Here is a 21,106-nt window from a genome sequence, read left to right as displayed (position 1 = left end):
CTTTTTATGTGGAGATTTCAATATTGACCTTCTAAATTCAAATAACCAAAACAGAATAGATAACTTTATAGATACAATGAACAGTTTAAGTCTTTATCCAAAAATCACCAGGCCAAGCAGAATTACAGATCACAGCGCAACATTAATTGACAACATATTTACCAATGATTTCGACAACAACACGACAAGTGGACTGTTAATTAATGATATTACTGACCATCTTCCGGTGTTTACGATTTATAATGAAAACTATAAAAAGAGAAAGAAGGACGATATCAGGACAGTCAGAAGATCACATACAGAGGAAAGTATTAGTGCTTTTAGGAAAGATTTGGAAAAACAAAGATGGGAGTGTGTATACAGTGAGAATGATGTGAACGAGGCGTACAAAAACTTTCTTAATGTTTACATGACGTGCTATAACAGACATTGTCCACTGAGAGAAGTATTTAATAAGCAAAGGAAGAGAAATCAGCCATGGATGACCAAGGGACTAATAAATGCCTGTAAGAAGAAAAATACACTATATAGGAGATTTATCATTCTAAAAACTAAAGAAGCAGAAAAAATATATAAAGCATACAAAAATAAGTTAACAAACATCCTGAGAGTGTGTAGGAATGAATATTATAGTCAATTATTAATCAAGAATAAAAACAACACTAGAGCAACATGGGGCATTCTAAACAGTATTATACGGAACGGTGCTAAGAAAGACTACCCTCTTTATTTTATAGATGGAAATGATAAATATGATAATATGAATCAGGTAGTTGAAAAGTTCAACAATTACATTGTAAATATTGGACCAGATTTGGAAACAAAGATCCCAAATTACCCACCAGTAGAAGAAAGAAATGAGATCATAGACAAGAATCCCAATTCCATGTTCCTCACTAACGCCACACAAAAGGAAATCATAGATATTGTCAACAAATTCAAAGCGAAAACATCAACCGATTGCAACGGAATAGAAATGGAAACGATAAAAAGGGTTATAAATGAGATTGTACAACCGCTAACGTACCTTAGCAACCTATCATTCCAGACAGGTAAATTCCCAAATAAAATGAAAATAGCTAAAGTAGTTCCAATCTTTAAAAATGGAAACAAACACCAATTCATAAATTACCGACCAGTGTCCTTACTGCCACAATTTTCCAAAATCATTGAAAAACTATTTAATAACAGGTTGGACAATTTTATTTAAAAAAATGAGTTACTCACGGAGAGTCAATACGGATACAGAAGCAACATGTCAACTTCCATGGCACTGATAGAAATTACAGAGGAAATCACCAATGCTATAGATCATAGAAAGTGCACGGCTGCAGTATTTATGGATTTAACAAAAGCCTTTGACACAATTAATCATGATATTCTAATCACTAAACTAGAAAGGTATGGAATTAGAGGGTTAGTCTTGAACTGGGTTAAAAGCTACTTAGCTGACAGGAGGCAATATGTGAAGCTAGGAGAACATACGTCCGAGGAGTTAAACATATCATGCGGCGTTCCCCAGGGGTCAATTCTAGGACCAAAACTATTCAATCTATATATAAACGACATCTGTAAAGTCCCAAGAGACCTAAAGCTAGTATTATTTGCAGACGATACAATTGCATTATGTTCTGGAGACAGCACACCAGAGCTAGTACAACACATCACAGATGAACTAACTCTACTAAAAAGATGGTTTGATAAAAACAGACTATCACTGAACCTCAGTAAAACTAAAGTAATGCTATTTGGTAAGTGTACAAAGGAAACGTACCAGCAAATACAAATTGATGGGGTAGACATTGACAGGGCAAACGAAAATAAATTTCTCGGGGTTATAATAGATGAGAAGATGAACTGGAAATCTCACATTAAAAATGTAAAACACAAAGTGGCAAGAAACAACTCAATACTGAATAAAGCTAAATTTGTCCTTGACCAAAAAGCACTACATACGCTCTACTGTTCACTGATATTACCATATCTAACTTATTGTGCCGAGTTATGGGGCAATAACTATAAAAGTGCACTTCAGCCACTAACTGTGCTACAAAAAAGGTCACTCAGGATCATCCATAATGCTGCTTACAGAGAACACACAAATTCCTTATTTATAAAATCACAATTATTAAAATTTGCGGATCTAGTAAACCTTCAGACGGCTAAAATTCTGCATAAAGCAAACAATAACCTTCTACCGAAAAATGTAAAACAATTCTTATCAACAAGAGAGGAGAAATATGATCTGAGAGGAAAATTTAACCTAAAACACTTATATGCACGGACAACACTGAAAACTTTCAGCATTTCTGTATGTGGAATCAAGTTGTGGGATGGATTGAGTAAGGAACTCAAACAATGCACAACAATGAGCGATTTTAATAAAAAGTACAAGCAGTTGATGTTCACAAAATACAAAGAAGAAGAGACCTGAACCACTGTGTACATACAATACAATATCTAACCATTACTATACTGACTATTAACTTTTCATTGTGGTGACTACATGGTCTGTACTTACTCATTATCAATCAAACACTTCTTCAATCATTCTATCAGTTATCATTATGCCTGTAGCTTCCTTTTAGTAAGTGAAAACCTTGTTATGATCGCACTACATTGTCATGTAGCCTTACAAAGCATACCTGGAAGAAAAAGAGGTGAGTGAATGTATTGCAATTGATGTGAAGCTGATGAGGGGTAGGATTAAATAAGCTTTGCTTCTTCCTACTCCTTTTTGGACATGCAAAACTGTGAACTATATTGTGTGATGTGCAACTGTTTGACTTGTATGCATGTTCAAGCTGAATTAAAACCATGAACCATGAACCATGAACACTGAGATTTACGTAATGCGCACCAACGCCTCATGTGAGCAGTCACAGCTGGTAGTGCAGTGCAGAAGAAAGGCGACAGTATGAAGTTGTTCATTGTTCTGTGTGCGTTAGATGAACAAATAAGTAAGTTTGATGATGACGTTGTGCATAAAAGTGTTTATTCTTGTAGACTTTTCAAGATCATTGATATAGTGTGCTAAATGAAAGCTGGTCTTCTTACATGATGTGACTAATCATGAGCCTGTCATTTGTTTATTGACTGGATGCGCTGACTATGTTAGAAAGCCCCAAATTTTGCATGTGTAAGAAAATATATGCTTTCACGAATAATGTGGCCCACGGGCACCAGGTTGGTGACCCCTGGCTTATTTCAACCCAAACAAAGCCAATATTTTAGTTTTACCAGAACATGAACAAAATGCTGGTACCCACAACTCACATTTTGTATTTCAGAATGCATTTCTTTCTAGGGTTTACACTTTATTAACTGAAAACCTGAATGAATGTTTCTATTCTTCCTTTCACCTCGTCCTTGTTCACAAATGTTAATGCTGTGCGTAAATGCACAGAGGTTACTTTTAATAATGTTAGCTCTGTGCTGCTGTGCATTTTCGCTTGGCGCATAATCTCATGCTATACAGTATGTCCTTATATGTCCATTTGGCTCGGTAATAAGCCTCGTATTGAATGAACTACCTGATTGATTTCTGTACGTTATGTGCCTTTGTTATAATTATTTATACTTATTATGTTTACGTGTAACATTAGTTGCATTGTACTGATTATTTCCATGTTGTTGCAGACCAAAGCACAGCAAAAGAGCATAAAGAGCACAGTTCGCCACATCTTATCACAGCTTGGTACCGCTTAAATAATCATTACACATACAAATACAATTAAATTCACCAAACACAAGACAAAACTGCCAGGAGATATCTTACCCCTATAAAACTTTTAAATTAGTAGCCTGTGTGTGCAGTTGAAAAATAAGACACATGATTTTTTTTATTTTAATATAATGTTATAATATATAATATATTTAATAACATATGAAAGCTATTGCATTGTGTGGTTTTTGTTTGTGTGCCGGAGTAGGGGCTACATGACTTTCAGTCAGACGATGTTGTTGTGGGGTCTTTTGTGACATCTTGGATGAGTCAACGCTCTTGGGGTAATTTTGGTTGGCCGGCCACTCCTGGGAAAGTTCACCACAGTTTTGGTGAAAACAAATGTTTTCACCATTTGTGGATAATGGCTCTCACTATGGTTTGCTGGAGTCCCAAAGCTTTAGAAATGGCTTTATAACCTTTTCCACTTGAAGTCAGGTGTGATAAACCACAGTTAAGTTATGTTTTAACAGGGGGGGGGGCAATCACTTTTTCCACACAGGGCCATGTAGGTTTGGATTTTTTTTCTCCCTTAATAATAAGAAGTTTCATTTAAAAACTGCATTTTGTGTTCAGTTGCATTGTCACTGACTAATATGCAGGGCTGTCAACTGATTAAAAAGTTAATTCAGATTTATCATAGTTTAAAAAATGATTAATCGGTATTCATCACCATTCGCAACTATGTCAAAACAAATGCATGATTAAATGATAAAGTCCTTTTAGTGTGTTGAGGGTATTTAAACACCACGGAAGTGTTGATGCGGTTTGGACCAGGGAAACAGAGCTACGGAGGCAAGTGACATGTATGAGCGTGTATATGTGTGATGTATATGCAATAGAAGATAAAATACTCCCACGTGTACCCTTGGTGTATTTTATCAGCAGGGAAGAGGGGAAAAATACGCTGCATGTGTTTGTAGTGTAATGAATGGTATGGAGACTCGGTAGGGAAGATGAGCGAGTAGACTCAGTGTTGTCTCTTCTCTGATCAGAGAATAAAACTTTCTTCCACCTTTCAATGACCCATGTTTGGTGCTCTTGTGCAAATCCCAAATGTGCAATTTTGTGGCGTTGAGGAGATGAGGACTTTGAATATGTTTTTTGTTGGTAAAACGCCTTCTCTCACAGATATCGCCTGATAGTTACTGGACTGCACTTGGCACCAGTAACGACCTGCATTTTGGCCGAGGATGGTCCCGTGTCTTGACAGACAGCCAATGGGATCCTCCGGCTCAGGGCCGTTGACATTTTTTTCGATCTACCACTTGACTTTAGGCTCTTGAAGAAGTTTCAAATGACTGTCTTACTGCGTCCAACCTCAGCAGCAATGGCTCGCTGCGAGAGGCCTTGCTTATGCAGCTCAACAATCCCACTGCGTTCACCGAGAGAAAGCTTTATTGCCTTTGCCATCAAGAGATCATGACAGTGTACATGACACTAGATCACATTCAATCCAATTTCTTGCAAATATTTTGGCTTTTAAAGGCTGTGCCCTTAAACTGTTCATCTGCTGATGAACCGCCTATTTCACTTTAATAATGTATGTTTGCAATAAATGGCTTATTCTAAGCATTTTTGTCTCACTCACATTTTTCTTTTTGCATTTTGAAGCTCCACTTAGAACCTTCTTAAGATCCAACAGTGCAAAATGTACATTCTTGCAATTTTTCAAATGCTCACATTTTCATCAGGAGTGTACTATATATTGTCCTGGAGGTCACACTCCACTGTATCATACTTTCACACTCCTACTAGATAACCTAAATACATATTAGAATGAGCTGTCAGCACCATTCAGTGGTACAAGCAAAATCATAACTCATACAGATAACGTACAATATATATAGCATAGAGTGAATGTTTGATGTAACTCCTTGTATGGATGTCATTCGACAGTGTACCTCATGAAGTGGTCAGTGTATATTTTGATTACCTTCTCTACAGCAAAGGTGCGGATGACATACTCGGAGAGGAGCTCGGTCTCTATGAGTGTCACCTTGATGTCTCTGTAGATCTCTGTGTCGTCCGGCCAGTATTTACAGCACTTCACCTGGAAAACAAAACACAAACACAATTAATTAAAAAAAATCCCTAGAATTTTATTTTTCTGAGCAATTTCCTTAGTAGGTGTTTATTCAGCCGTGTTCCTGACAACTCTCCCTGTCCTTGGTCTGCTGTGTGGGGCAGCTGAGCCAAGTCTTAGAAGCATATTCATGTCGCAAAGTGGATAACTGGATGGAGACGCTAACCCCCCCTTGTCGTCTCATCTTTTTTCCATGTCAAAATGAGACAGAGCTATTATCAGCGAGGGTGGGGACTAGTCAACGAGCGGCCCTTAAAATGAGAATCTGAAGTATGAATGGACGGCCTTGTTCGCACGATATTGCTTTCTCCATTTGCACGTCGGCACATGTGAAAGGGATTAAATGGTACAGAACTCCAACGCTGAGAGCTTGTAATATGAGAGAGAGAGAGAAGATGGTAAAAAAAAAAAAAAGAAAAGTGGATGAGGTGGCGTCCAATAATGATGTGAAATCATAAACCCTGGACTGTTAAGAACAGATTTCCCTACAGAAATCTAAAACACTCTTGTGGAAATATTACTTGTATTAGCTATAATAAGAGAGCAGAATTACCCACAACCCCCAGCCGTCACCCTCCTCTTCAATTAAAATGTTAGTAGTAAGGGAGACTGCTGCTGCTGATGGGGTTGAGGACATCTATCTGATGCTTTTGGATGAAGCAGATTCAATGTTCCTCTGAGGAGTCCACAGGCTGGGTAGCAATGAAATGAGATTTTTAAGAACACACACACAAACGCGCACGCACACAAACATGATTAATCTCCCAATGACGACCACTCCCAGCCAGCGGCAGTTAGCCGGAAGCCATTACGTTGTTGGATGTCGGAATGGCGTGCTCTGTTAGCCTGCAATTAGCCCGCTTAGATTCCATGATGGCACCTTCCGCAGCGAGCCAACCTATGGACAAAAAAGTCCAATAAAACACGCCAATCCACTTTACAACAATTCTCACTTTCATTGGCGGCCAGAAGTATCCATCATGGGGAACGTTTGCATGAGAAGCTCATTAGTTTTGCACAAAAATGTATTCAAATGGATGCCTACAGCAAAACATCTAAATTCGAATGCATCCACGGGTGTAAAAATCCTAAATTCACAACCAAACTTTCTGGAAAAATACACTCCTAATGTCCAAGCATCATACATGACCTCAGTTCAGTGGTCATCAAATGCATCATCCCTCTGTGTTTTACTTTTTGGCAACAATTCCATTAAAATACAGTGCTAATGCTCCCGAGAGCACAAAAACCTAAATTTCACCTTCAAGCACACTTTTAATGTCCTTAAAGACGAGAGTTTGAACCAGCATCATACATAGCCTCAGTTCAGTCAGGATCAAAGGATAATCTCCCTATGGTTTGCTTTTTCTTTGGCTTTTTGCAGCATTTATGTGGCAGAGTTCTGGAAATACGACAGAATCTCTCAAATCTGGAGTTCTACCAAAACATCTGGTAGAACTCCATGCCTTTAAAACTAAACAAAACATAGTTTGTACCACCTTCTGCCCAAGTTCAGCGATCATCAAAAGATTATGTCTCTACAGTTTGCTTTTTCTTTGGATTTTCTATATTTTTTGCAGCACTGTGTGAAGATACAGTGGAAACTATAACACTTTGAACTCTAACAAAACATTCAGGGAAAAATCTGAACAAAGTTGAGCAAGTCTGACCTGATGTGAGACCTCAGTTCAGCAGTAGCATCAAGGGATAAACGTTGTCTATTTTGCTTTTTCTTTGGCCTTTTGTGCCATTTTTGTAATAGTGCTAGAAATATGGTGTAACCTCTAAAATCCGACATTTGACCCAAATATTTGGGAAAAAAAATACACCACTCAAGTTGCGCAAAACTTTGGAGTTGAACTTGAAAAGATTCTTTCTCTATGTTTGGCTTTTTCTTTAGCTTTTTGCTGCTTTTTGTGACATACTGATTGAAATACAGTAGAACTTCTCCATACATCGGGAGAAAAAGTGCCTCTTAAGTTGCAGAAAACTTTGGCACTCGAACCAGAGTCATGTACAGTATATGAGACCTCAGATCGGTGAGCATCAAGGGATAATATTTCAACTTTGAATATTTTGCTTTTCCTTTGGCTTTTTTGTGCCATTTTTGTGGAAGTGCTGGAAATACAGTGGGAACCTCTCAAATCTGGAGTCTGACCAAAACATTTGGATAAACACTTTGACAGACCTCAGGTGGGTAAGCATCTGAGGATTATAACGTCGACAAACGTCACTTCTTATCAAAGTGGTTAACTTCTTTTTACGCTTGCGTAACAGTGAAAAATGTTAAAATGTGACTTAAAACATAGCCTGTACAGTTCATAAAGGGTTTATAATGGTTACAGTATGACCCTGGCACAGATAATGTCTTAGTGTGTTTTTACACTTTATATGGAAGTGTGTATGTGTATGTGTGTGCATGTGTGTAAGTGTGCACGTGCACGTCATGGTAAACAAGGAAGTTGTTTGAAATCTTCCAACAAATGGAATATCTCCTACATCAAAGAATTTTGAGTGCAGAGCGCCCCCCTCCCCCTCTCATCGGCAACTCCCCGCCCAATACAGACGCAGCGTGTGCACACGTGTGTGCATGCTCGGCTTTCCCAAAATTCATCAGTCCGTGCACGCAGCAGATGGCCTGCTGCGCCATGCTAGAGCAACTTTACGAGGAAGCTCGACTCTGTCTCCATTGGATGGGGATCATATAGCAAATGCTTTGGGGGACCCCTGTGGGCAACTCCCTCCACCCCTCCCCCGCCCTACTTTTCCTCCCCCTGCGCTGCTAAGCAGGTGTGGGGAATGTGAGGGGCGGGGCTGCGTGGCTGCACAGAGAGCAGCCCTAATGAGGTACCAGGAGAGAGGGGCCATGAATCACCGTGACGCTGCAACGTGCACATCAGCAGAATCTAAAAGTGCGCTCGTGTTTCAGCCACTATGTGCTTGAATTAACAACTTTGTCTCGCTCAGCTACACTAAGTGCGACAAATTACAGCTGCAGGTCAAAGCAGATAGCAAATAAAAAAGTATACTGTCACTTTAAATGTTATGAAGCGCTCCCCTCATTCAATAAGACCGCAACCACATTAGGGAGGCAGAGCCTCTCCTGCTACCCAAACTCCAGTGATGCGCCCGGAATGTGCTAATGAAGTTCATCCGTCAACTCTCTTGCTGTAGACGGGGAGAGCGCCACTCACGCCTCGCTCTGTGGAAGTGCAGCACAACTCACCCTGCCCACCTCCACCAGGTTGGTCACCATGACGATGGCTGCTGTGTTCTCCTGCCACACCATCCTCCAGAAGTCCAACACAGTCTCTTGCATGGGGCCTAAAAGGACAAGAAACACACCTAAGAACATTCCAGAAGAAACCTCTTTGGGAGAAATGACTGAGTAGAACATCTTCTGCTCTTCTGGTATGCTTTACCAAGTTCATACAGCTTTTTCAAGGTCAAACTCAAGCACTTTTCAAATTTTTCCCCTCAATATAACCAACTCCAGCACATGAAAAGAGATGCTACTACAAGTTACAAACGATTAAAATATAAAATTGAATCATTTTAAAATAAAGAAAAAAAATTATTTTGTTCATAGCTGAGCTTTAGTTTCATGTTTGGAAAACAAGGAGTCCTTGGTAGACAGAAGCACTTTTAAGACCTTGAAAACAACTAAACACAACATGGACAAAAGCACTGGGACACATTCCACATTTAGAAAGTGAAGTAGGAGTGTGGTGGGGGGAGAAATAGCAGAGCAATAATTGTAGATGAATAAAGAATTCATTAATTTATTATACAGGTTAATTAGAATGATGATCAACATTTGCGTAATCACGAGGCAGAGTGGAATTATTGGAAATTAATTAGTAAATGCAAATTTTGACATAGTTGACAGCATTCTAATGAATCCCCCATAATCCCGCCCCCAAATTGCCAGGAGGAATCAGTACAATTATGCAGACACACAAAGTTTAAAAAATGAATACAAATAACTCATCCAATCAGGTGAAAAACACAAACGGTCATATTTCTGTATTGAGACAAAAAAATCTAATAATAATAATGATTGAAAAAGAAAAAAATTGAAAAATATGAAATAATTGTTGAAATAGTATTTATTATATAGCTATCTCGTTGCTACACAGTAAATAATAATAACACATTTTATTTGTTGGCACCTTTCAAAACACCCAAGGTCACCTTACATGCAATAAAATAATCCCAATAAAACATAAAACTAAAAATAATAATACAAAGGGGGAACAGCCGGACAGAGCCGGTCAGAGTATTTATTGTTGGTAATAATTCTGGCAGCACAGTTTTGAATTAGCTGAAGTTGATGGGTGAGTTTCGGTGGAAGACCAGTAAGAAGGGCATCAGAGTAACCAAGTGACCAAAGCATTAATGAGAATTTCTGTTGAGTGCTGGGGGAGAGAGGGTCGGAGTTGGGAGATGTTTCGAAGATGGAAGACGGCTGTGCATGAAATATTATTCATGTGGGATTTGAATGAAAGTGTCGAGGATGACTCCAAAGCTATTGACTTGCGAAACTTGTGAAACTATCGATTTTAATGTAGAGGGAATGGGCCTTGGAGAGCGATGACTTAAAGCTTACAAGAAGAAGTTCACTTTTATTGCGATTGCGTTTGAGCATATTCATGGACATCCAATTAGTGATGGCCTGAAGACAATCTGTAAGGGCAGTAGGGGGTGATGTTGAGGAGGGCTTGGTTGCGAGATAGTCTGAGTGTCATCAGCGTCACAATGAAAATGAGCGCCAAAATAACAAAAAATATTACAGAGGGGAAGAAGATAAATTATAAAAAGCAGGGGACTGAGGACTGATCCTTGGCGGACACCATGAATGATTGGTGAGCATCAAGATTTTACATTGTGACCCTGAATAAACTGCCAAATGTTGGACATATAGGAATAGAACCACTGTAGAGCTGTGCCAGAGACCCCAATGTGGGCTAAATGATCCAGGAGGACAGTGTGAGATATTGTATTAAAAGCTGCACTAAGGTCGAGTAGGATGAGAATGGAGAGAAGGCTGGAGTCTGCTGCAAGGAGGAGGTCGTTGGTCATATGAATGAGAGTTGTTTCAGTACTGTGATGGGGCCGAAAACCAGACTAGAAGGGCTCAAAGCGATTGTTTGTAAATAGATGGTCCTGGAGTTGAACGGCTACGATACGCTCAAGTATCCTGGAAATAAACAGAATTGATATGGGTCGGTAGTTAAGGGAATCCAGGTTTTTTGAGTATTGGTGTAACTGAGACGGTTTTGAAAGGAGAGGGAATGGTGTCAGTAGACAAGGAGGTGTGAACAATTTGAGTCATTAGCAAGGAGAGTGTTGGTAAACATTCCTTAACTAAAGCAGTTGGAAGGGGATCTAGTTGAAGGTGGAGGACCTACAGGACCTGATCAGATCGATAAACTGTTGACTGGGAGGTAGAAGAAAAGCCGACATGGTACTAGTGGGAGCCAAATCAATGCTGGGATTGAGCCAAGGGGAGTTAAGCGGAGGTGAACAGAAAGTTCTCAGGTTCTGATGGAAAGAGCTGACGTAATCATACATGAAATCTACATATTGTTGACATTGAAATACTGATGAGAAATGGGAGGTTAAGGGTTGAGGGGTTGAGTAGTTTCTTAACAGTTGTGAATACGGTTCTTGTATCATTTCCATCACGGTGGAAAATGTTGGCATAGTAGGCGGATTTGGCAGCATTAAGAGCAGATTTGTAGGTTATAGTGTGTTCTAAGTACATTTGGAGATGTACAGGGAGACGATGTAGGACAATAATCCCCCCAATATAATTTATAAGATAATTATAATTTATTTATTAATTTATTAGAATTATGTGATATTCCAGAATTTCACCTTAGCAGTCAACCAGCGTCACGGAATGGATTGTGTTCCACTTTGGAGGTTCCATTATATACTGCATGTACTACTACAGTATTTATTTTATTGGTATACAGCTCCTATTTGACTTTATTATCAGACACCAACAAGGAGTTTAAAGTCCTTTTAGATCGTCTTTGATCCGCTTTATGTGTCCTTCCTTGCTTTGTTTTTACTTGCAAATAATGATAAAACACATCTGAGATTCCTGACAGCTTGATAATATTATATTTTTCCACACGGTGAACTTGTGCTCCTTTTCTTTCCAGTCGGTCTCACGTTTTCAAACAACCTTGGAGAATTTCCTGTCCCAGTCAGCACGGCATCACCAACAAACTGCAAGCATAAAGCGCCCACTCGTCCGCCCGCCCATGCTCGTCCCCCGAGGGAGGCTTGTAGCGGTGGATGCTGCGCTACGGTGAGAAGTTTGGGCGAGTGAGAAGCGGGGCAGCTGGTGTGTAGGTAGCGCACGAGCACTGAAACACTTGGCATCACCATCATCATTATCATTATTATGATGATTATTATTATTTCCATTGTAATGGTGTACTGGCATCCAGCAGGCTTTCTGGTCCCAAACAAGATGATTATTTCACATGCAAGCGAGGACCAGATGACAGGAAGTGGAGAAACGGCTGCATTGAGAACTTACTACCAATACGTTCAGTCTCTTCAACTTCACTTTGTTGGGAATAAAACGTTAACTTCAAGATATCAGATATGGGACATGATATTGGTCGTGCACTGTATCGATACAGACAACATCAGCTATCAATATCAAAGCTGCCTGAGCTGTACTTTATGACGGTAGTAATTACTCATATACCATATTGACCAAATAGAAGATGACCCTGAACATAAGACTACCCTACTCTTTTGCAAGACCAATTATGGCAATATCAGCGATATCAGTGAAACCACTGAAACAACACCTGGTAAAGTGCAGTCAAGAGGCATTTTTTTCCAGTGGGTTCCATCTCTCCAAATGAATGGTGTATGTGTGTGAGTCACAAGAAAAAAAGCTCTGACTCGCTGGGGAAGGAATTAGTTAGGTGCCACTTGCTGGTTTTCATGGATGAATCCCTAAATATAAGACAACTTGCCTTTTTCAGACTTGATTCAAGGGGAAAAAATACCATCTTACATTTGTGTTATTATAGATGATAATACGCACCACCTGAGTTTGCTTTAATATGGTAGTACACTAAACGTACAGCATCGATCTATCTATCTCTTCTGCTTATCCAAGGTTGAATCGTGGGGGCAGCAGCCTAAGCAGGAAAGCCCAGACTTCCCTCTCCCTGGTCACTTTGTCCAGCTCGAGGCGTTCTCAGGCCATTTGAGAGACACAGTCTCTCCAACGTGCCCTGGGTCTTCCCAGAGGCCTCCTACCGGTCTGATGTGTCCTGATGCCTGATCCACCTCATGTGGCTCCTCTCAATGCGAAGGAGAGTTTCTCCTGCATGACAGTGCTTCTCACCTTATCTATAAGGGAGACAGCCCTACAGAGGAAACTCATTTCAGCTGCTTGCACCTACGATCTTGCCCTTTCGGTCACTACCCAAAAGCTCATGGCCATAGGTGAGGGTATTGCGAGCTTTGCCGTTCGGCTCAGCTCCCTCTTCACCACAACGGACTGCGGACAACAAAGTCCGCATCACTGAAGATGCCGCACCAGTCCGCCTGTCGATCTCACGTTCCATCCTTCCCTCACTCGTGAACAAGACTTTGAGGTACTTAATCTCCTCCATTTGGGGTAGGATCTCATCCTCGACCTGGAGATGGCACTCCAGCCTTTTGCGGGCAAGAACCATGAACTCGGACTTGGAGGTGCTGATTCTCACCCCAGCTGCAAAGCGATCCAGTGAAAGTCCAAGATCACGGTCCGATGAAGCCAACAGGACATCATCATCGGCAAACAGCAGAGACCCAATCCTGCAGGCCCCAAACCGGATCCCCTCAACGCCCTGGCTGCGCCTAGAAATTCTGTCCATAAAAGTTATGAACAAAATCGGTGACAAAGGGCAGCCCTGGCGGAGTCCTACCTCACTGGAAACAAGTCTGACTTATTGCCGACAATGTGGACCAAGCTCGGACACCGTACATATAGGGAGTGAACTGCCTGTATTTGGTGGTCTGGTACCCTATACTCCCGGAGTAGTCCTGAAGTACTCCCCACAGAATTTCTCAAGGAACACCGTCAAATGCCCTCTCCAAGCCCACAAAACACATGGAATAGTTGGGCAAACTCCCATGCGCCCTCAACGACGCTGCCAAGTGTGTAGAGTTGGTCCACACTTCCACAACCGGGACAAAAATTACACTGCTTCTCCTGAATCAGTTTCAACTATCCTCTCCAGAATCCCTGAATAGGAAGGCTGAGGAGTATGATCCCACGATCCCACCCAGGTCTGCCAATCCAGAGGCACTGGCCCCGCACAGCATACAGTGATGAATGCAAAGAAAATGTAGTGTATGTGCCTTCAAAATAACTACTTTGGTGGTATTGACTAGAAGACACAATAGGGCCATAGAGTCTTAACCTAATCCCATTACAAATTTGACAATGATACGACAAAAATGGAGTACATGACACAGGTTTTTCTAACGGTACGATCAGGCGCTCCAGTGCATTGGAGTCCGAGCACCAGCGATAGCGGTGCAAAGGCTCTTTTGAAACTGCTATGTTTCAAGACATTCAAGAAGTTCTATAAAAATAATTGGAGGTAATTTAATAAAAAACTTGCATGCAAGGAGACAAATCAATACAACCTGAACAGACTGTCTCAAGAAAGAAATGCCTAACTTCTACAGGCTGTGATGTCAATATATAGGGTGTGTATATGCGAGGGGAGGTGTATTCTAAAGTGAGAGATTAAAGCCATCTATCACACATTCAGATGCCCAAGGCTATATGTGACAACACACAAAGGAACAAGCTAATAATGAATATCATTCTAACTATAAGAAATAGTTTATAAGTGCAAATACATTTTTCTAACAAACCATTGTGACTTGAGTCTTTTTTGTGTAATTTGTGGTGAATGATTGCGCATTAAGTACATGTAAAGAACAGGCACCACTAACACGTGAGCACATTAGCGCCACTAATGAGGCGTATTTTGCTTCTGTGTGGCACAAACGGCACAAAGCATTCTCAGTCAGACAACCTTGCCGAGGGGCTGCTCTGAGTCTGTGAGATGGAAGACTTGGAGGAAGTGAAAAGTGTTTGAGTGCTCGCTCGGGGAACAGCAAGGTGAGAGCATAGCTTTTTTTTGTGCAGAAGTTTGGAGGTGCTTCACAGAAGAGTTCCTCTCAACTGACAGGGCAAGCATTTGACGCCGATGATGATGCTGCTGCAGCGTTTCACAGGGAGTTGTCGTTCTTCCTCAGAAGTGAGGAGTGTGACGGCGGCAGTGGAAATCCCAAAGCCAGGTAGCACGGCGCCGACTCAGATCAGCGGCCATTAATAAATACAGGCGGCACATTTTAGCACGAAGCACACTCGCTTGGCATTGATTTGTTGTCTCCCAAGTTGCTTTGGAGATGCCAGTCTGTAAAGAATCCAGTTTTCACCCTTCAGGCGACATTCCTGGTGGAGGGAAAGAGCAGCAAAGGCCAGAGTGGAGGATGAAAGATCGCAGGATACGTCAACTTATCACGTCTGTTTGCGTCAGGCTACTGAAACCATCATGGGCTTGTAAAAAGCCACCAAGGTGAGGCGTTTAATCTGCAGACTAAATGGGCTGCAGCCCTCTGCAATGAGGCAGGGTGATGAGGCTTTTATGGGGTGACAGCTGCTCCACCTGCCGTTGTCACCTTGACGCCGCCGAGGGCACTCACTCGACCCTAAAAATAATGAGCGCCATTTCCTTTACCCCCACTACCCTAATGAGGAGAAGGGGTATAGAAAATGTATGTATGTATATATATATATATATATATATATATATATATATATATATATATATATATATATATATATATATATATACACATAATATAAACTGTGTATAAGCCACACCGATGTATAAGCCGCAGGTATGCATGTCATAAAATAGGATATTTAGTACACAGAACGACGTTCTGAACTTTTTTTTCTCATCTTTTGCACTTTTTAAAAAAAACATTAACGAGCATTTAATTTTGTTCTGCGTCCTTGTGGTGTATTACAGTGATCTATTGGTGCTCTGCTGTATGTGTCTGTTATTGTATTTACTACTGCTACCAGTAGAGGGTGTTGTATACTCATGTGAGAGTTGAAGATATGTCCAGAGTCTGGTTCGTCTCAGTAAATATAGAGCCACAACAGTCCATTGTGTTCTGCGTTCTGATTGACAGTAGACCATTGTCAATCAATCACCTTTGCAGGACTGCCTGTTTGCTTTTGTATGATCACTAGCTGCTAGCGATCATACAGTACATGCTGAATGAAGGCAGACGTTGCGCGGCTGTAGGGCAGCTGGAATACTGTAAATGAATCTTCGGTTCATGGAGGAAGACGAGGAGGAATATGTTTTAGGATACAGCGCCAGGACAAGCCACGATCAGAGGAGTGAATACGCGTGAGTCACTTAATTTCTTGTGTCAAATCTCGTAAGTTGATCATTAAAATTCAAAATAAATTTGAACTTTAAGTGTGTTAAAACAAGAGAGAAACATGATAAAATGTTAATGCCTGTCTGAGAAAAGTGTATAAAGTGTTGGTGAGGGGTTTTACAGCCTTAAAACATATATAAAAACATATATAATAATTGTACAAAAATATAGTTAGCTATTTTGCGGATTTTACTTATTGTAGGCTATTTTGGGGGAACCTATCCCCTGCGATAAACAAGGGAACACTGTACATATACAGTATACATATACATATACAGTATATATAAAAACTGTGTACAGCGTTTGCAGCGCTTTCAAAAAAATTATAAGACATAAAAAATATGTCTAAAATATGAAACATATTTACAGTTATTTTGCATTTTTTGTTAAGTACATAATCTCACATGTGTTCATTCATAGTTTTGAGAATCTACAATGTAACTAGTCATGAACATAAAGAAAACGCATTGAATGAGAAGGTGTGTCCAGGCCTTTGGGCTGTACTGTATATGTATATGTATATGTATATGCATATACATATACATATACATATACATATACATATACATATACATATACATATACATATACATATACATATACATACATATCCGGCCTTTTTACAGGGCAAACGTCCACCCAGATTCTTATTATTACATATTCTTATTCTAATTCTAGATTCAAGCATTTGTAATGCCAGAGCCCGAGAAAGCAATTAACTGCCAACAAAGGACTTGACGGGTCGTCACTTCGTGGCGCACTCTCGTGTCGGCCTGCTCTGTGCTTGCTCGTCTGCTGCAGCCCCCGTTAAAAACGACAGAAGGAATCCAGATGTTTCCACATGTGGATGGAGGAGGAGCGGATGGGGGAAAACAGGCTCATTAACTAAAAAACTCAGCTTTTTCTTACACAAATGAAAATGCAGATTCATACTCCTTTTTGTCCACTAAATCCAAGTGTGAGTAATGCACAAGTATATTCCGGATGAGACCACTTAGGCTGCGTTCACACTGCCTGGGATGATGCCCAATTCAGATTTTTTTGTTTAAATCCGATTTTTTATGTCGTCGTTTACATTTCCAAACAAATGCGACTTGTTAATGTGAACGCAAAGCGTCTGGAAAGTGACGTGCATGCGCAAAAGCACAACATCACTCGCATTTCCGTATGTTTACAAAAGTAAAGATTGCTGCAGTGTGTGCTCCAGTGATGTGCGATAACATTGCTTTAATTTCCGAGCCGATACTGGGTCAAATTCTGGCCAGTATTGGCGATACCGATCCGATACTATGTGCAAATTCACCTAATGTGTCTGGTAAATTTTAAAAATTAGTGTACAGTATTTAAAATCATATCATAAAGAATGCAAGACATCATAGTAATTTATTGATTTATTTAAACCCTGAGGTAGGTATACTGAGGTAGTGGGGTGATTTAAAATATAGCCAAGCTAACTTACAACATCAGAAAAAACAAAGGACAAAATCATATATAGTGTTCCCTCGTTTATCGCGGTGGATAGGTTCCCAAAATAGCCCGCAATAAGTGAAATCCGTGAAGTAGCCACGTTGATTTTTTTTTTTACAGTGATTATATATTTTTTAAGGCTGTAAAACCCCTCACCATACACTTGATGCACTTTTCTCAGACACACATTAACATTTTCTCTCATGTTTAAACACTTAAAAAAAGTTCAAACCCTGATTAGAACATTAATGATTAACCTAAGAGGTTGGACACACTCTGACCGTGCCTCTTTGTCGTCCTGACGCCATTCCACCGTACTGTACCGTTAAAACATATTGCTCCTGTCGTCGTATTTACCTCCTTCCTTCCTCCTTCCGTAATGACATCCTACAGCCGCAACTTTTTCTTTTTGGGTGCGACCGCAGGTGCCTTTGACGGTGCAGAACGTTTCGTCGACATTGTAGGTGTTGTCGGGGATAAGACTTGCAAACACATAGCACTTAGAGTCATACTGCTAGCGTTCGAACATTTATGTGAATTTGGCAAGCTGAACGCATTCTGTACTGCACAGGAAGTCACGGAGGAGACTGATTGACAATGGTCTACAGTCACTTAGCCAATCAGGACATAGAACACAATACGTGGGTTCTCCCTTAGCTGATCAGGACACAGATACAACAGATGGGTTCTCCCTTAGCCAATCATGACGCAGAACACAATATACGTTCATATGCTGTAAAAAAAAGACAAAAAGACAAAAAAATTTCCGCTAAGCGAGTCCGCGAAAGGTGAACCGCGATGTAGCAAGGGAACACTATCTCAAGTATCGATATTTCAGTATCGATCTACATATTACTAGCGTGACTGCCTACATCTGTGAATGCCTTTTAAGTCTAGGTAAGCACGGCAATGCACGCCTTTAAATGACGTATAGGTCGGATAGATGCGACCTGACCGTTCATACTGCATCGCATTGCGTACATGTCGCACATTTGAAAAAATCTTAATTGTGTTCACACTGTCATGAAAAAAATCAGATACAGGTCACATATGAGATGGGAATGAAATGGGAATTGACCTGCAGTGTGAACATAGCCTTAGAAGGCAGAAAATATGCGTCTCTTTCCAGGAAAAATAAAATATTCCAGAAATTCTATTAACATGAAACATTAGCAGTCACGCACCTGAGGCTCAGAGCTAATCATTTTCACATTCACAAATAATACACCAACGACGACGGACAATGACGAGCTGTACTCGTTTCATGCTCGTACTCTGCAAAAATGCATCGGTAATGGATACTCGTCTAAAACGAGTACCCAGCTCAGCCCTAACATTCACAGTTTCAAAGTTTACAGGTAATGAAAATAGTTGATATTATTCAATAATTAACAATTCAATTCAATACGGCAATAAATATAATTACACATAATTCCTCAATAATTGTGTACATAACCTGAGTAATACGTCAGTCAAAATAGCTCAGTTGCGTTCATTATACACATAGTTCATGTATTATGTCCAGTTACCATTTGCTATCAAACATTACAGATATACAAGAAATGAAAATCATTATACAAAAGACATTGCAGCTGAAGTCAAGGCAACATATTAAAAAGGTTTCAGCAACAGTCACATTTTCCAGTTAATCATGAAATAGTAGTTTCATAAACAGAAGTGTAGAAAACACACATTTCTATCACGGAGTTCAAGAAACGAAGGCAGCCATCAAGCAAATCACTTGTTTTCTACATAAGTAGCCGCTACATGTGAACAGATAACTTTTGTTATAGATATAGGCATTTTAATGCTGACTTAGTTTATCCATAATCAGAAAAATAAAGATGAAAGTCACATATCTGTGTTGCTGGAGACATCTGTTCACCACTTACATTGGCAAAAGAGTGAATCAGGAGAGGCGCTTAATGTCAGCTGTCTGATGTCATTTGACATCTACAAAGTGACGTTTATGATGTGTGTGACACACACGATTGACCCACACTACCTGATGATCGACCAGTAGCTCGCGATCGACATAATGGGCACCCCTGAAGTTATTATCATATTCAACAATGTTTCTGTATGCTTGATAAGCAAGAAGATATCACAATTATTACTGTATCAAAGTATGAATTGTCAGCAATATACTTTAAAATATGACAATACTACAAATAAAGAACGCTATGAAGTAAACCATGAAAGAGTATGGTTTACTAATTCATATACAGTATTTAGAAAAGTCATGACAAAGCGAAGCCGCAAAATCCGAAGCGCGAAGTGTTGAGGGATTATTGTACAGCTAAAGTAATGTCATAGCATGGAAGTTATCAATGTACACAAACGACCTAAAAATTAGACACTTTTGCAATCTATATTACAGTGCAAAAAACATTTTCCTACAGCAAACACACTTCCTCATTACTTTCTGGTTGGATTTCTAACATAGCCTGTTTGGGCAGCAAACTAGTTGGATATGAATTAAACGTGTCCTCTGCTGTTAAAATGTAAGACGACGCCATTGCTTCAAGACAAAGTGACGACACAACACAACTTTAACAGTAGATCAACTCCAACATGACAAAAATGGAAAAATGGATCCTGAGCAGCGAGGTGAGGGCAGATAAGCAGCGTGTGTTTGCTGCGACGTGGCGGTGAAGAGCAAACAGAGGCTTGCGTTAATTGAGACACCAAGGAGGAGAGGCGCCGGCCACGCTAATGAACAACTCATTAATGCAACTCCCAACTCGCCCTGAGCAGACTGTCAATGCATTAAGAAATCGCTTCACTCCACTTCACTCTTTATTAAAGTTACCTCACAGAAATGTAAAAGTAGTTAACACACTTATTGTTAAAGTAGTCTAAACCAGTCAAGTTGGGACCCAAAAGTGGGTCGTGATCCATTCTGGGTGAGTCTCAACTAATCAAAATTTACATTAAAATATGTAATATAAAACTGATGTCTGACAAATTTTGACATGAAAACATGATAATATTTAATATTTATATTTATAATAATAATATTTATTATTATATATAATAATAAATATTTTAGTTAATATTATATATATTGTATATATATATATATATATATATATATATATACAATATATATATATATAATATCTCCCCTCCTTGGTATAAATACATACATACACACACACGTGTATATATATATATGCAGTATATATATATCCAGTATATATATATATCCTTTATATATATATCCTTTATATATATATATATATATATATATATATATATATATATATATATATATATATATATACATATACACATACACATACATACATACATACATACATACT

General features: G+C 39.7%; 1 protein-coding gene across 4 annotated transcripts in view; it reads right to left on the bottom strand.

Annotated features, from left to right (window-relative positions):
- Positions 1–21,106, bottom strand: part of LOC129177682 (receptor-type tyrosine-protein phosphatase mu-like) — a 284,927-nt gene that overhangs the window by 15,701 nt on the left and 248,120 nt on the right. For all 4 annotated transcript variants that reach the window (XM_054769053.1, XM_054769055.1, XM_054769054.1 and 1 more), the window contains 2 exons: positions 9,037–9,134; positions 5,661–5,777 (listed from right to left, as the gene is read on the bottom strand). In XM_054769053.1, the coding sequence (XP_054625028.1) occupies positions 5,661–5,777; positions 9,037–9,134 (215 nt within the window). The remainder of the gene's footprint in view (positions 1–5,660; positions 5,778–9,036; positions 9,135–21,106) is intronic.

The sequence above is a fragment of the Dunckerocampus dactyliophorus genome, chromosome 2 (assembly GCF_027744805.1).
Source record: "Dunckerocampus dactyliophorus isolate RoL2022-P2 chromosome 2, RoL_Ddac_1.1, whole genome shotgun sequence".
Taxonomy (NCBI): domain Eukaryota; kingdom Metazoa; phylum Chordata; class Actinopteri; order Syngnathiformes; family Syngnathidae; genus Dunckerocampus; species Dunckerocampus dactyliophorus.
The sequence above is the reverse complement of the archived record's forward strand: the minus strand, read 5'-3'. Positions and strand labels throughout refer to the sequence as shown.